The 17,634-nt window shown below is 35.4% G+C and overlaps 1 protein-coding gene across 1 annotated transcript in view; it reads right to left on the bottom strand.

Annotated features, from left to right (window-relative positions):
- Positions 1-1,639: 1,639 nt before the first annotated feature.
- CCDC66 (coiled-coil domain containing 66) overlaps positions 1,640-17,634 on the bottom strand; it is an 18,789-nt gene continuing 2,794 nt past the window's right edge. The window contains exons 3-15 of the mRNA XM_009697890.1: positions 16,708-17,128; positions 15,672-15,807; positions 15,333-15,500; positions 14,624-14,752; positions 14,168-14,252; positions 13,301-13,462; positions 11,664-11,811; positions 11,091-11,213; positions 8,103-8,581; positions 6,732-6,769; positions 6,167-6,453; positions 5,610-5,737; positions 1,640-1,723 (exon numbers count right to left, since the gene is read on the bottom strand). Of these exons, the coding sequence (XP_009696192.1) occupies positions 1,640-1,723; positions 5,610-5,737; positions 6,167-6,453; positions 6,732-6,769; positions 8,103-8,581; positions 11,091-11,213; positions 11,664-11,811; positions 13,301-13,462; positions 14,168-14,252; positions 14,624-14,752; positions 15,333-15,500; positions 15,672-15,807; positions 16,708-17,128 (2,388 nt within the window). The remainder of the gene's footprint in view (positions 1,724-5,609; positions 5,738-6,166; positions 6,454-6,731; positions 6,770-8,102; positions 8,582-11,090; positions 11,214-11,663; positions 11,812-13,300; positions 13,463-14,167; positions 14,253-14,623; positions 14,753-15,332; positions 15,501-15,671; positions 15,808-16,707; positions 17,129-17,634) is intronic.

Raw genomic sequence — 17,634 nt, 5'->3', positions numbered from 1 at the left:
AGAAGTGCACCATTGGTTACTCTATTACAAAAATAAAATAAACTTGTAATGCACAAGGGACTTGGTAACACATTGCATAAAAGTGTATAAAAGTCTGTCACTTTTATATTGTTTTCAAAGTATGTGAGAAACATGCTGAAACTTTTATTTCATGAATAGCAATTAGTTTTGCATCTGATTTTGATACTCCATGCTTATTACAGATCTTGTAACTTTTATCTAGTTGGAGATGTCCCTGCTCACTGCAGGGGGGTTGGACTAGATGACCTCTAAAGGTCCCTTCCAGCCCAAATGATTCTATGATTCTATGATCTTGCCCTTGTAATTACTGTAATGAGAGAAGGACAAAGCTGGTTTTAATGACTGTGGTAGTTCAGTTTGCATTAGAAAAAAAACTCGGTCCTCTCCCCCTTCAGCGTAATGATCACTGCTGGTTTGGTTTTTTTGTGTGGGTTTTTTTTTGTTTGGTGTTTGTTTGTTTGTTTTTTAAATTAGCATAAAAAGGGTAGCTTTAAAAAAAACAACCCACAAGCAGCCAACCGCCTAGACTTTTCCCTAAAGTTTAATATCTTTCCTTCTATTAACAGTTGTTTGATTTATTCATTTAAATTATGAACAAACCAGTACTAAACTAGTGTAGCAGTTGTTACCCTCCCACCAAACATGGCAAATAAATAATCTTTTTTCAAAAAAGAAAAAACCTCCTTTGTATCAATAAACCTTAACAGATTTTGTGAAGAACTGTTCTACCACCTCTGACACAGGTGCAGGTTCTCCCCTATTGCATGACTTGGCATACAAATGAGAGGAAAGGGTGCACCTCGTTCCCTTTGCGTTGGCTGTCGGGTCCCTGCAGATTCAGGTGATGTCTGAGAACAGCTGCTGCTGGGAGGAGTCTCGGTGTGCAGGTTCTGTGGCATTGATCCCATTGTATCACAGAACAACTAAAGGGAATTCAGGCTATGTATCTTCTGCAGAGATTAGAAGATAAACAGTTTTACCCCAGATTATCCTATTTTTTGAAGACTAAAAGCGAATTAATCTGAAGCAAACATTAAATTCTGAGTGGATGCATCTGATCAGACCGTGTTTGTAAGAAAACTTCCTTAAACTGAGTTCTACTGCCTTAGGCCGAAGCCACTATAATGTTAAGTGCTGCTATCCTGTTTTAATTGATGGGGGGAAAGTTGATAATCAGCACTTCCGTGGTCTTAAAATCTGGGATTACTTAAATTAACATACATCATCTAAGCCTAAAAGCTGTCTGAAAGTTAAGTACAAGCAGTTTCATGTAGTTAAAAATACCAACAAAGTCTACCCGAGCCACTCAGAATACATCTTCATCCTTTTATTTATCAAAATAAATACACTGAAGTCTACAAAAACCCATGTAACGTTTTTATACTGTGTTTTGGTGGTTTGTATTAAATGGACATAGGTCTTCAGGTAGCATGAAGGCCATTCTAAATAGACACACCATCATTAGTTTAATGTATCTTCAAAAGCAACATGACCCTGTAATCTATCAAAATTCACATAATTTAAATATTTCATAAAAAAGAGATGGTTCATAATTAATTACAGTAGCAAAGTGCTGTGCGTTTACATTGTAAGAATTCAGAATGTTCATATCTACCTCTCAGAATGGTGAAATAAAGTTCTCTTCTTGAGCTATAGCAGGAATCAGAGCAGTTTCCAACTCCTTCTGCTTCCGCAGGAGGCCCTGAAATAAAGGGAATATAAATTTGGATGTTGTGTCTTCCTCGTGCAGCCTGAACTAATAAAAGTGTCACTGTTTCATATTTTAAAGCAATTCACTTGTTAATGTTTTTTAAAAATACAACTTAAAAATAAGCAGTACAACATAATACATTCAGTAGAGAAGGAACTCAAGATTTCCTGTCTTCTGCAAAAGACTTGAAGTGTGACTGAAGTGGAAGCCAGTCCAGTTTCCAGGGATGATTGTGCAGAGGAAAAAGGACTTTTCCATTGTATTAAATTTAACTTGCTCATTCCTCTGTGCATTGTCACTACATTTGTAGTATCCTAGCGTATTCTTGTATGAAGCTGAACCCAAAACCTTGACAGGTGCCAGCTTTTAGGCTCAACATAAATTACACTCTAAGATGAAAAGGACAGCGTTACCATTTGATCTAGAACACTGTCAGATATTTTAGGATATGCATATTTACTCTCAAAAAGTATAAGGTTGCTGTTTTGTTAATGGCTCTCATAAGTACTAGATGATGGAGAAAACTTGTAATAAAAAAACTCCTGGAAGTGTATCCTTGTCTATGCTATAAATAATACATGATATAGCTACATCAGGTACATTCATAAATTTAAAATAAGTCTTTTTACTGTAATTAATGTGATGATTGTATATATTGATACATCTGGCCCTTTGGTTTCTATCCATTTTAGACCTGTCAGAAGTAATTTGGTACCAAGGAAGTTTGTTCAAAAGAAAAAAAAATAAAGGGAAAAATTACAATGGTATTTCTCCTTAGAGTTACAAGACCCTTCTCAAAGATAAGGGTTGTAGGCTCCTGGCACAGCTCAGTATAGACCTAACGCAAGCCAGCAGGCACTACAACTTAGACACAGACTTCCTGGTGGCACAGAAGGGGTGAGGGGTCCTGCAGAACTGGCTTCAGTGAGCAAAGCAGCCTGTTGTTAGACTACACTTTGCATCCTTCCAAAAGCAGCAGCTGCCTACTTTCAATCAATCGAGGAATTGCTTTTTAACTAATCAACAGTATCTGCTGTTTCTACTAATGGGTCAGGGGACTTGTTCAGTCCCTTTGTCAATAATTACTTTATTATTATAGAGTGTTTTTTGCATTTAATAGCATGTTACAAAACAAAAAGTCATGCAATAAATTGCCCTAAATCAACCCACAGCTGAGGTGAGTAACACTGAAAACTGGAACAAAATCTATCACATGGTTTGCAAAGGTAATAAAAAGGGCCTAGAGAAAAGTAATGTGAAATATCTACATAGGGACAAGTAGTGAGGTCTTTGCATGTCCTTGGTCAGCCCACTGGTGGCTGGCAAGGTCACTTAGCCACTGTAGGCTGCAACCTGTTGGCAAGTGGTTTTCTTGCCTTTTAGTAAAAATAAGATGCTCTGGCATGTACTGACTGTAGCTAAGGGTTTTCTCCTTTTTCTTAAACTTTGGCCCTTCTTTTTCACAAATACTTAATTTACTTTGCTGGATGAATAAACTTGGGCTTCCTCCACTGACTCACTGATTGCAGTGAGGAAAATAAAAGTCTGTTGACAGTTCCTATTACTGCTGTCACCTGAAATACAGGAAGAGACTTGCCATCTTGTAACAAATGCAATGACAGAATCCCCCTCCTTTTGGCAGAGGAAGACCCTCACCTGCCCTCTGTTTTCACTGGTGTCTTCCATGGTCAGCCAGTTCAGCTAGACTGTTAGTGAAACAGCCTGATTATATTTATCTATCACTCTAGTTGGGGGTGTATTTCAAAGGCTAAAGACTGGTCAAATATGCTGTGAGTTCCCCCAGACAAAAGGCAGCTAAAGAATGGCCAAATATGTTGTGAATACAGATATATGCTGAAACTATCAATCATATATATATATATATGCATGTATATACAAATTTAAAAAAACAAGACTTGATTATCTTTGGAAATAGAAAAGTCAGCTCTGCTCTTTGTCTAAATTATATTTCAAGCAAAATACTGCATTACTTTTAATTTCTCAGTGAAATAACTGGTGCAAAACAGGTGTCACATGTAGGAGTATACAATACTTAGGTATACAAGATACACCCAAGTTTGACTGTTAATGGTCTAAATGCATTCTGCAGCTTGTAGACTATTTAGAAAAGCACTCTACATGTTTTAAGTTAACTCTTTTCCAAAACCAAAGTCCATTGAAAGACTAACCTTAATATTAGCTTTTAGCCATTGTTAAGATCTGAATATATACTAAAATGTCCCTAAGCTCCTGTCTCTTAAGTTTGCCAGCATGGATATTATCACCTTAAACCTCTTTAAATATCCATGGCTTCTGTGCACTTCAGCAAGCACAAGGATCAAATTGTGCTTTGAAGCTGCCTTCCCTCTTAACCAAAATACCACTGACAGATGAAGCCTGAAAACAAAATACTTAACAGTTGTAGGTATTTAGCAAAAATATTAATAAGCATTGGGGAAGACCACATCCAGTCAAACCTATCTGGAAGCCATTAGAAACTGGCAACCTTTCAGTGTTCTTGCACCACAGCTTTTCTTAATAACTTGAGGAGAGCCATGACCATTCAATTGCACAAGGAATTTACCTACTACTGAAACACAAAGTATGCATGGCATTAACTATTGGCAGTTCTGTTGTACTTAAGTCTATCAGATTTTCTTGCCTTTATTTTGTCATTTATGAACTTCTTCTCCCTTAAGGCAAAGAAAAATGAATAGTGCTGCTAGGAACAAACCACTTTTAGTATGGAGACATTCAAAAACAAGGGAAGGTACTGACACATGTTTATCTTCAGTGTTCTTCAAAACCAAAATGCAAACCTAAAAGTAAACATGTCTTTTTTGTCTTGCAGTCTCCTGTCAGGCCATTTAGAAGCATAAAAGGAAACTGTCCGTGTGACGCTCCAGACCTGTGGTTTGAATCTGCTATGGGCCACACCTTGTTGCCAACAGGTGGAGTATCAAATTCACTCTTATTTTAATAACTAGATGCCTAACAGTATTTTTCCTGGTATTCTGACTCCAGTCAGGAAAATATTTAACTTCATAGCTACCAGCTATAACCTTCAGTGCTTCTTTAATCTACTGCAACATGGATCCTTAAAGGCAGTCTCACCATATTCAAAATCGTTCTGGCAATCCTGTACATCTAATCACTTCCAGTAACTTACCACAAACAGAACAATGTATACAAACATACACAGGCTTTTGTCTCAGGAGCTTGTTTGCGTGTGTAGTATTAAACTAAATTTCATTTTATATTCACTCACTAAACCTGGCTGATTGACCAATCCTGAATTTTACTTTTACATGTTAACGAATACTATCTTGGAAGGATTTTGTAAGTGTTTGCACTTCAAATTTAGAGTTACAGTATTTTTCCAGGACTGACATATGAGTATCATTCACCCCACTAACTCTTCTGCACCAACCACACTGCTCTGTCATGACTGGCTTACCCATAAAATGCCAAAGTGAAATTTCATTAACAAGGGTTCTAGTATTTTATTAAAACACTATTATTTTTCCCCTTGAAACATTCTTACTATAAGCAACCCTAACTATCAAAATCTGGAGACTAAATACAGCCATTCCTCTTGGTTTCCAGTTTTCTCAGGTACTCCACTGTTTCACAGCTAATCTAAGGACTAAAGAGTCCATAGTCTCTCTCTAAGGACACTCCAAAGGTGGAAGTAATGCATGAAAAGCAGAATTAGTAAGATGGAAGAAAAGTAGAGGACAGGGCCCAAAACTTAATGATATATGATGGAAAAATGAATGAAAGACTAATGCTTCTAACTATGTAATAGTCTGCAATGTTAATTTTGACTTTAGTATATATATATACATACATGTTTATCCAATAACTTTTTGCTTACCTGGCGTAATTCTGACAATCCTTTGAGAATTGCTTGTTGTCTCTCTCTGATTTTAACTACATCAGGATTTAGAAGAGGATCTCTAACATGATCAGAGCTAAAAATCTGTTGTGGCGCTTGGTAAGAATCTAAAAGTAAATGTGTATCAAATCAGTTAAAAATACTCTATCAATTTTGTTTTAATTTTGAAGCAGTAGATTTTCACAACTTGTGAAAATCAGGTTTTGGTTGCTATCAGATTATGATCGCTATTTTTAAATCAAGTAAAACAAAGATTCCTAAACCCATATCTATATACAATAATACCAGAGAAGTGCAATCATACTTCATTAAAGGTAAACAGACAAAAAAGACAGATAAAAGAATAAGAAATGTTGCTTCTTTTTTTTTTAATACAGAGTATCATAGGCTTTCTGTACTGTGCCGTGACACACATGGATTACTGCAAAATTCAGTAAAAACAAATACCAAATTGAATAAATTGGAGCACTTTGAACTACATCACTGTAACATTTCTTCTCTTCTACATGAAATCAGTTCACAATATATCTCAGTACCATTAAACTGTCGATACTGTGGGTCTTGTGTTGAAGGTCTAGTCACTGGTGCTTCTGGATCAAGATAATATACTTCACTTGTTCGAACATATGGAATAAATTGTGAAGAGGGAGGTCTTCCAGCTTCTGTAATAGGAGGAAGGGAGCTCCTCTGCTGTGTTTCTGTCTTGCTATTTTTCTCTCTTCTACTATTGTTGTTATGCACTAGGAAATTAGAGGTATGTATCTGTTTTTGTGGTACTTGGTGTAATCTGTTCTTAACTGCTGGAACAGGTGGTGATTCAGATCTGTATGAAAAAATTTTAGGTAAAAAAACCCCAAACAATACTTAAGTAATGCAATTAATTTTCTCAAATAGTAGAGACAAAGAATCCTCAGAGGACTGGACTTTTGTTCATTTACTCTGCTTTTATACCTGCAGGTTGTCTGGTCTTGTGTATTTTTAATAGTAGACAATTAGTTGCATCTAAATTGTTTTAAAAAAATTAAAAATCAGGAAAGAAAAGCATGTATATTTCACTATTAATGTATTCATACATTTCATTAATGCAGAGTATTGACGTACCTTTCTTCAGTCAAATGATTCTTATGTAATTGTTCTTCCTAGGAGAAAACCAAGAAAGTCAAAAGTAAAATAAAAAGCTCCATATTTTTTATATTAAAAGCTGTCATTTTTCAAGACAAGTTTATTCTGAAATTCCAAAAGGACTGTTTGACCTGAGTTCAGGAGAAAGGAATTTATCAAAGACTTGCACCAAAGAGACTTGTAGTGTTTATGAACTAAATTAAACAAATTACAGGAGGATCTGCTCCAACTTTCTGTGTCTTTGGCAGCTCTAAGCACTATCAAAAATACTGTATGTATTTTCCAATGATCTTGGAAAGCTGCATTTATAAACCTGAAAGGTTCAGCCCAAGATAATGATTATTAAAGGAAAGGTGGTGCTTCTAGATATAGTCAGTAGAAGTTTTCTATTTAAATGAAAAATATTATTGTATCCCATGCTTCTTATGGTATCAGACAATGCTTACTTATCTTAAGGACCTGCTTAACATTCATTGCCCCATTTCTCAGGTACAAAATTCTTGAACATTTACCTTTCAATAATGTAAGCACAAAACTCAGATTTACCATTAACCTCAAATAAACCAACAAACTCAGTTTAACAAATGCGTAAATCTTCAAAGATACCTATGTGAACAGTTACGTATTTTCGTATGTGTATGTAGCCACAGTAAACAAATGGCTAAACAGAATTGAAGTGGCCACCTTTTCTACACCAGACTTTTTCTATTGGAAGGTGTGAGAAAGCGAAGTGTTTATGCATACATCCGTATGTACATACATACAGAGAGCAAGCAAGCAAGAGAGAGAGAGAGAGAAGGCATTACTATATTTGATACTATTTTCTTTAAATTATTTTTTTTCCCAGCCACAAGCTATATGATACATATTTACTGCAAATGAGAGGTTATTCCACTAAGAAGGATGCCTTTCTATGATAATAGAGTACATCCTCAGTAATCCATATCCTTTGCTGAAATAAAAATTGTTTTCTTGAACAACAGGTACTTCTATACCTCAACCATCACCACAACATAATGACTGGACAAAAAAGAACAAGTCAGTGATTCTATCCTGCACACTACTTTCAATCAAGCTGTTTACATAATGAATCAATGATAATGAATAAATGAAACAGAATCAACACTTTGGAAGAGTGAAATAACAGTAAAAGCTAAGTCACAAAATCTGAATATATTCTTCTGATCATGATGAATGAAACAATGCTGTAATACCATTCTTCACACAAAGGACAGTAACAGGAAGATTCTTAATGCTTGAGTTACATAACTGAATTCTCATCCAGGCAAAACTGCATGGAACAAGAGTCTTAAGAATACACATCATTGTTGTTAAAGACCAAATAGTTACCTTTCTGACTCTATGTCCCTTACTCTTCGTATTTATTTCTTCGTGAGGTGAAGGAGACCTGCCTGAATAACCACCCTTTTTTGGGCAGAGATTCCCAGGGGTATTTCTTTCTACCAACTGAAGCAGCTCCATTTGTCGTCTTACTTTGTTTTCTTCCCTTTGTTTTTGTAGCTGTTTAGGGTATCTTTCTGATGCTGGAACGTATCTTTTCCCAGGCTTTTTTATGTTCCAGTCAGGTCTTTTGCTATATTTTTCTGAAGGTTTAATTTGTTTTTCTTTTCTTGCATATTGTTCATATAGATCACTGTAAATAGCACCAGTCTCTTTTCCTGAAAGTTTATTTTTATCTATATACTGCATTTCCTTCTGGTATTTTTTGCTGTTAGAGGTTTCTTTATATTCTATGGAAATATCAGGCGATTCGCAACACACAGTTCTTTCCTCAGCTGACTCAGTGTATGCTGAAGTATTAAAGTAATCTAAAAAAAAAAAAAAAAATTAAAATTTAACTCGCGAGTCTAAGCTATTCAAATTACTTATCTGACTTCTATACGCATATCAAGCTACCATTATTAATTTTATTCAAAGATTGGTTGTTACAGTTTTATAATGTTTTTTTATTCTTTTTGATGTGGAAGATCGATAGGACCAGTAGAAGCAAACTCAACTAAGGAGGGAAAAAAGATGGGAGAAAGAAATCAAGTCACTGTAAAGCAAAACTTATGTAAAATGAAACTACCTTAATTTAAAATGCAGATTTCTATTTCTGTCATGTACCAAAAGGTACAGAGGAAAACAGAGCTTCTGTTTAGTTTTTCAGCATGCCGATGCTTTGGTCATATTCACAGCACTACTGGGAATAATTTACTTTCCTAATCCTTGCCTTCCAATGGAAATCTTTTGTTCAATTTTTAAATTACTAACAATCCAGCTTCTTTCTTTACTAAGGGGCATACAGAAAAACATTATTTAATCTGTAAACTCTTCAAATTCACAGTAAAATTTCTACCACCACTGTCAAAACCAAAAATATTAACTGTTGCTTAAGCAAACAGAAATAAAATAAAGCTTCCACTTCACAAGTGATAAGCTACTACATTTCTAAATACAAGGCATAAAGTGACTGTAAGTTTCCACTGAATCTGCTCATTCACACCTCATCTAACAACATTAATAAATGCAGATTAAGTTTGAGCTGGGTTTTTTAACCATGTGTGGTGGTGCATCTCCCCTGCCTCCTTTGAGCCTTACAACGATCTCAGGAATTCCTGTAAGGCCTTCGCCTTTGTGTAACGAGTTGGGCAGTTAAGCGTCCCTTGACCATACCAGGAAAGCTCTCACAGCTAAAGCAGGAATAACACTGATTGTACTGGCATATCCTGTTGCCTGGCCAAGGTTGGGAACAAGAGCTGGAATAACATCCCTTATCCGAACCACAGCTCGAGCAAAACAGCCTTGGAACATCCCTTATCTGAATTGTAGCTCAAGCAAAACACAGTAGCATTGTTGCTGGAATTCTCAAAATTCCAGCAATTAGCAACTCGGATTGGGGCCAGAATGGAAATTTACTAAAGTCAGTCATCTTGTGAACCTATAAACAGCAGTCCTAAGCAAGAACCTCTGAGCTTTCCTGGACTACAGTGGGCTGTGACCAGCATTTCCCTCTGAATGGCGTGCCTCTCAACGCTCACAAACTCTCAAGTTTGCGAAGTTCGGAGGGCTGTTGCCGAAAGCTGACAACGGAGCCTCAGCCAAACCCCTTCATTCCTCGAGACTCAACCCTTGCCCGTTGAGAAATGTCAAGGCATTTGAAGTGAGTATTTCACTGAACTTGAGGGGAATTTTTAACAGGTATACCTATATATATCCCCATATATCTCTCTCTATCTTTTTTGTGTCTCTGTGAGTGTGCATTGATTCAAATACCCTACAACAACTTAAGTCACTGTTATGATTATAGTAAATTCTATTGAATTACTTTATAAATGTTAAATTAGTCAATGATGAAGTACTGTTAAATGAAGAAGTACTGCTAAATCCTACTGCTAACTACCCCACTCCTGGTAGCCTTAGACATAAACCGTTGATCAAGTCTGGACTAGGCGTAGATCCAGCCGCACCTGGACTCCTCTCTGAGACAGAGTTTAGAAAGCAAGAGGGTCTATTCTGAACCTCGTGATTCAGCGGGGGGTCTCCCTTACCCCTTTTCATCTCTGGTCTCTGTGTAAATTATTCTAGCTTGATTCTAACTTGATTTTCTTGTGTATATCCCTTTCCTGTAGTAAGTAATAGAGTGAACCTTGCCATTGAACTTAGCTTTTGTTAAGTTGCACAAATTCATATTTAAACCACTTTTGCTAATACCTCTGAGAGTGATTCTTTCAGCAACCTTAAACCACTCATTCACAACACGGTGTGATACAAAATCAAGATAAAGACTGGAAAGTATTCTATCTAGATGGACCCACAATTCTGTCTGGGTATTTAGCAAGAATTATAGAAAGCTTTTCTGAATATTTGAATGTAAGGTCTTATTTTCTAATGAGTCCAGTTTTCTAATTCCAGAATTATTGACAATGTTTCTGCCAATATTTTCCAGGATTCATTAGGAACCCAGCCCTGCTCGATAGCAAACCATGTTATGTGAACCTGTGAACATTCACACTGAAGACTACTACAAATACATGTTTAAATGCCTAAATAAATTTAGTCCTATATGGCTTGAGACCATGACTCTACGTCAACACTGTATTTCAGAGTGCGTGATTTGAATCTGTTACTGGTAAGTACCAACTATATAGACCTATCATTTATTTAGAAGAATATAGTGATATATTATAATACACCAACATGCCTGTGTCTGTCCAAGTATTTCTTTCTAGTTTTATTCCATTCTGAAAAACAGTGATTTGGCTGAGTTTCACAAATATGTTGTTCTACTGTCTTTCTTGACGTACATCGGAGTAACTAAACTTAAGGGCTGCGTACCTGTCTGTACAGCAGTGTCTTTCCGAGGAGAAGTCTCCTGATCAATGTGACTCTTAATGTCATCAGAAAAATTATGACTTTGATGTGAAGTGCCAGTGTTACAATTTTCAAATTCTGTATCACCTAAAAAGAAGGAAGTAAAATTGTTCAACTTAGTAATGTATGTTCCATTTAAACCATGCTATCAAGTTATCAGACTACTGTGGTTTAGAACTCAAAGCAAGACTGAGAACCTATGATTCAGATCCTTATACTCTCCCCTTTTTCACTGGAAATACAATCGACAGCACACAGGTCTGAATATTCCCTATGCATTCCTGATAACATCTCTATATTTCTTCCTTTATGTAATATAGTAGTTGAAGCCTACTAAAATACAATATTCTCTGTATTAGCTAACACTGATATTTGTGGAAGATAAGTTGAAATGAAACTTGGTTCATGAAACAAAGAAACAATTTCTGACCCAAATGCAGACGGGGGAAAAAAACCCAACAAAACAAAAACCATGAACAACTTGCATGCAAATACCAAAGGAATACACAAAATGAGTATGAAAAGACTTGTACTTGCCACCACCAAGATTCTTCTGAAGTTTTGAAATGTCATGTCCCTTCTGAGCCAAGTCTCGAATGCGCTGTTCTTGTTTTAATCTCTGTGCTAATTCTTGAGCTTTCTGCATCGTCTGATAGAGTTCATTTGTTTTGAGAGTCACAAGTTCCTTTAAAAAAAAAAGTAAATATATGTGATCATGTGTTTTGAGAATAAAATTAATAGGATTATTTAACCCCCATATAATCCTCAAGGTTTACATATATTCTTATTTTGCATAAAGGTTTTTTTTTAAAAAACAAAACCAAAACTAGTTTAGTAGATCCAGTATGTAACATATATCTTTTATAAATTCAGAACCTCTGCTGTGCTAATGAAAGATGTTCAATCCTAGCATTAAAAAAAAGCAAGCATCTAGATCCTCAAAGTTATTTGGATATTTATTTAATTTCTAATAAATTAATCTTTTCCTAAATGCCATCTGATTTCAGCCATCTGTGACTTCCTATACCATGTGGTTTAATGACATAAAAGAAGCCTAAATAAAAATAATCAAAAAACCCACCTTCCTCCTAGTTCCACAGAAAGGAGACAATAGAAGTCTCCCTAACAAAGGCAGAACATCCCTAAATATGAGGGTTAGAGTTTCCAGATTCCACAGGTTCAAGGGGCAGGAGACTGAGCCAAGGAAAATCTCCTTTCCCAACTGCTATTACCATCTCATCCCACTTCCTACTGCATTTGCAGGCGGAAAGAAGAACAACTGATAACATGTTTTGAGGGAGCTGAGCTATTACAGAGGAAAGATGACTTTCCCAATTTTTTAGCAGTTTGCTCTAGCATCTACAGGCAGATGCTATACATTTCCATCCAGAAAATGCAGAAGAATCAGGGATCCATATTTCTGCAGGTTTTAGACAAGGCTGTGTTTTTTGGAATCACCCTGTCTTATGATATCATGGAATTCTGCTACTGTTACAAATATGAAGCAAACAGTAATAGCTGCTTCTGTGCCAAAAGGAAGAATAAAACATCAGGCAAGGCTTTTAACCTTCTACAGAGGTAAGAACATATACAAATGCAAAATTTGTACTTAATAAAGGTGAAAATGTACTTTTGGTTTAACTTTTGTATGAAAGAAGTATGTAAAGCTCAGCAATAGCTACAGAGGAAAAAGCTCTAGAACATGAACAACACGTAAAATTACTTTTCCAGAACATATTCTGAAAAGTCTTTAATCCAGAGTGAAAGCACATCCAGTGAGACAAACTTTATGGTACTGAAGCATCTTAAAAGCACCAAGTTACCAACAATTGGATCACATACTTTGAGTTTGGTTTTATTTTTTACTTAAAATTTGCATTTAAAAATGCATCTTTCTGCATTATTTAAAACTACAATTCCTTTTTTCCAATTCTTATAATTTCTCTTCCTGAAAAAGGTCTTGTCCAAAAAAAGAAAGCTGCCTTAAACCTGTATGGTGTTATAAGCTGATTAATTGACGAAACAATTTTGGTTTCAAATGTCTAAATTTCAGATAGTTTTCATTTTCAAAATTATGAGGTGACACAATTTTGAAGGTGAAGAACAAAAACCATTTTCCTCAAAACCCACTATTATTACAGACTATCTGCACTAAAGAAAATGCAAAACCTCACCTCCTTTTGTTTTTGTTTCAGCATATCTTCTTCAAACTGTTTCTGCATTTGTTCTTTTTCTCGTGCTAGGCGCTGTTCTTCCTCTTGCTCTTGCCATTTTCTCTGCTCTTCCTCCAGTTGTTTCTTCTTCCGTTTTTCTTCTATCTGAGCCATTATTCCTTTCTAGTAGCATCAGAGAAAAAGGAAAATTAAAAGATATAACTATTTATTTCAGACACTTTTGTTTCTTTTAAGTTCTCACAAGAGAACCACCACCCCAATAAAGCAGTTTGAAATACTCAGAGACCAACAGAAGTAGCTTTTTATGTTTTCAAAAATGCTTTTATTTTTCTTGTAAAGAAATGGTCGTCTGATGTTTACCTTACATATTGTAAGCTAGTATTTTGATCTAGCAGAGTAACAGTTTGACCAGAACAGGCTTGTTACATTTATACTAAGACTTCTTTACACTGTGCTTGAGACCTCATCATGGAGATACACATTCAGTTAGAGTGCCACAGAAGTAATGTAAATGACAGTAAAGTAGACAAAAATTTAAAGATACATGAAGTGTTTATCTGTAAATATCAGTCCTCCTGATGACAGTGGAGACAAGAAAAATGCACACAAACCTACTTGAGGTCTGCACTGCATGTTTTTTTGCGGCAAGAATTCAGTTACAGAAATACAGTCGTCTCTGTACAAATACTGAAAGAAAACTGTAGAGTCTAACTGAATGAAATACCGTTAAACATTTAATCTGAAGCATAAAAGTCAAGTCCCTCACTGGATTCTGGTATTAAATCTCATGCTTTTTTCATGAGACAACACTACCTTTCATCCTTTCTTCTCATTAAAACAGTGTTAGACTTTAAAACAAAAGTCCACCTGATGTTCTAACTGTTTCTGCCGCCGCCTGTCTCTCTCTTCAATCTGAGCAGGGTCCAGGAGAGCTGTCATTGAACGGAGGAAACTACGCACAAAGAAACATGTAAATGTTTTTAATCATTAGAAAATAATCCTAAAGCCCTTCTTAATTAGAATCAGCTAGATTTCAAGTAATATTTTCATATTGAGGTTATCCCATTGTATTAATTTACAATTATGAAATTCATTTTACTAAAGAACAAAGTAATTTACTATTTGCAGTACATTTTATTAATGAACAATGGAAGCACTTGTGTCTTTCAGAAGTGAAACAGCAGATATTTCTGAAAAAGAGCAAAAGCCAAATGAGTAAGATCCAAAGATCAGATTTAAAGCTTTTTTTTTTTTTTTTTTAAATTTCTGAGGAGGTATCAGAAATTTACTGGCTGGGAAGATGATTATCCTTACAAAACTCACCTGACTTTTTGATTGTGTTCCAAAGCACTGTTTTTAGCAGCTTTTTCTGCATTTCCCACCTTTAAGGGCTTGACATTGCCTAAAGCTGCAGGTGAAAAAGGGTGAATAAAAGCAGTCAGCTCCTCAGGGCTAGAATGGAGCCAAAACCAATGGAGCTATACATGGAAGCTACTGACAATGCAGAATCAAACCCTGAAACGAGATAGTCTACACCCAAGTTGAAAACAAAACACAACACTCCTGCATGTGAATCATAAAAAGCTTAATTTGTCAGAGAGAATTTACTACTGTGTTAAACACTTTCGTTTTTCTACAGAGATTTCCCCTTGGTTGGTGATAGGGCAGAACTGCAAACTCTTTCAAATTCAAATTCTAATTGGATACATTCAGTCATGCTTGTAGATTAGGGTGACACTTTTCCCATTAGAAAACAAATTAATTTGTTAATGATAATGGCTATCAACTACTGGCAGAATGTGACAAAATCTGTAGCATTAACTCCTAAAATATGAAGCATAACTGAATATATTTATTTATGATAATAGCTATTTAGTTAAGAAGCATTTCTGCAAGAATTTATAGATTATCTTTGCACAAAATTTTGAAATTCAAGAATCTTAATCTGTCTTGGAGACTAATAAAATGATGTACTTTCCAATTTGTAGCAACTGCATGGATGTAGGTAAATTTAAAAGAGCATAAGGAACACAAGGTTTCTTGGCATCTTGAGTGTAATACATTGATCAAACATATATTCTGTATATCATAAGTACCTAATTCCTTCTTCCATTGGGTCTTTCTAAATTCTAGTAAGGCTTTCTCTCCTTCTTTTTCATCCAAGGTACTAAACATGTCAGCAGGTTTCCATGAATCCTTTCTAGAGAAAAGGAGAGGGGAAAAAATAATTTTACCTAAAAAGCAAATCTGTTAATTTTAAAGGTAACTTTTTATTTAGTATTTATAAAGGTTCTTACTGTAATTAAGAACTACAATACAAATCTTTATTGAAGACACATTTTTTTATAGACAATAACACAGATCTACATACAGAACTTTCTGTCCTGGCTGCAGATATGCTTCTTGTTTCCTGCTTGATTCAGAGATAGCTTCATCTGGAACAGATGAAACTTCACAAGCTTTTTGGAGCAATCCTATTATGTTTTCTTCTGATGCCTCATTAGTAGCTGTGGTAGAATATAAATACATAAAAAATATATATAAATATATATATGACCACTAAACTTTCTTCAGCATTTGAGTAAATACTCTGAGAACAGCAGAAACTCACAAATTCCCCATTATTTAACAAAACTGTTTTCAGCCCTGCTTGTATAGTTAAGGCACATAACTTACAAGTCCACAGGGTATTTTAGAATGCTAGACTTACAGTACACACTCATTCTTGGTTAAGAGCTCAGATTTTGGGACTCTACTTAATTGCAGTGTGCCTTATTCTTGGTGGCAAAGAGCTGACCATCTCCATAGGACCACAAACAGGAGTTAGGAGGTAATACAGGAAGATACGCAATAGTTCTTATGCTTCTAAGTGGAAGAATTGGAAAAAAAAATCAAGTACTATTCAATAGTAATATTACAGTTAGGCAAAAAGATACATATACATCTTTGGGCCAGAGGAAAATGGCACTACTGCTCTTGAGACACATAGTAAGACCCACTCCTCACAAAACCAGAAGGGCCTATCTCTTTGAGGTATTGTTTGTTTAGTTTTTTTTAACTCCTAATGGTAATGATACAGTGCAGTTCTACTATGTTTTTTCCCCAAATGTAAAATGGTTCCTTTTATGCATGAAATATTGACAAAATTGCTTGCTGTTTTGCTCTTTAAAGTACTGGAATACAAGCAATCCTTAGTTTTTACTGTTAAATTATCAGATGCTTGGTTCCTAACAGTAACAGGCAATTTCACATCCGTAATAGCAAACGGTATTTTGTCTGAGACCATTAAACATAAGAGTAACATCTCTGCAGCCTGCAAATAAACTTAAATTATGAACTCAAAAGTTTAGCTTTCACATTTTTCTCTGTTTCCATGAAACTAACTTATTCAAGTATTGGTATCTTACCCATTTCTTCTTGCTTTTCATTATGAGTCTCAGAGATGCTTCTAGTTCCTTCTTTTACAGCCATCAAAATCTGTTGAAGCTGTTCTTGTGTTAAACACACGAAACTTCTTAGGTCTTCAGCTGATACACATGGGTTTTGAGGTTTCTGTTTACTTTTTTCAACAACATTAGGATTCTCTGAATCAGGATATCTGTTTGTGTTCTCTCTTTGGAAAATCAAAAAGTGATCTTTAGTTGCGCCTTCATGTGAGGAGTGTTTAGTAACTTGCAGTTTTTCACCTTTTGTCATTGATAAGCTTGACTCACTCCTTGGTTTTGCTAAGTTTTCCTGCCTGATACAAGCATTTTGTGTTGACCTCAGAACATGCCCAGTATGTCTTATTCTCAATGCCTGTTTAGGTGCTCTGGCTTTATTACCCATCTGTTAAAGCAATAAGATTTCACCATATATTAAATAAGGAAATAAAATTGCATGGGTAACAAATGAAAACAAGATTGAAGCAACAAGCAAAATAAGTGTAATTTTTCTTCTCTGTTAGATGAATAGAAACTAACTCAGTATAAATTAATGAAGTATCTTTGAGTTCTAGGAATACCTTGGAAGAGCATACAGCAACTAAATTTGAACATTTAAAAATGACAGTATGAAAAATAACTTTATGTAGCATAACATTTAAAAGAACTAATAAACATTAATTCCTCTTTTCTTTGGTGTTTCTGAAGCCTGGCTTCAAAGAGGTATATGTTTTCACCATACAACTAGTATTATTTCAGTCTTGATTTTTCCACTCTGTACTAAAGTTTTATTCTTTTCAAGGTCCTTGATGTACACTTGTAATCATCTCTTATGTATTAAGACCTTTTGCTGCCTTCTTTCCTTCCTCAACCCACTGCATTCCAGTTCACTCAGAGACAGATAACCTACAC

Source organism: Cariama cristata, unplaced genomic scaffold (genome assembly GCF_000690535.1).
Source record: "Cariama cristata isolate BGI_N322 unplaced genomic scaffold, ASM69053v1 scaffold6050, whole genome shotgun sequence".
In the NCBI taxonomy this organism is placed as follows: domain Eukaryota; kingdom Metazoa; phylum Chordata; class Aves; order Cariamiformes; family Cariamidae; genus Cariama; species Cariama cristata.
Note: the sequence above shows the minus strand (reverse complement) of the source record. Positions and strands in the feature narration are given on the sequence as shown.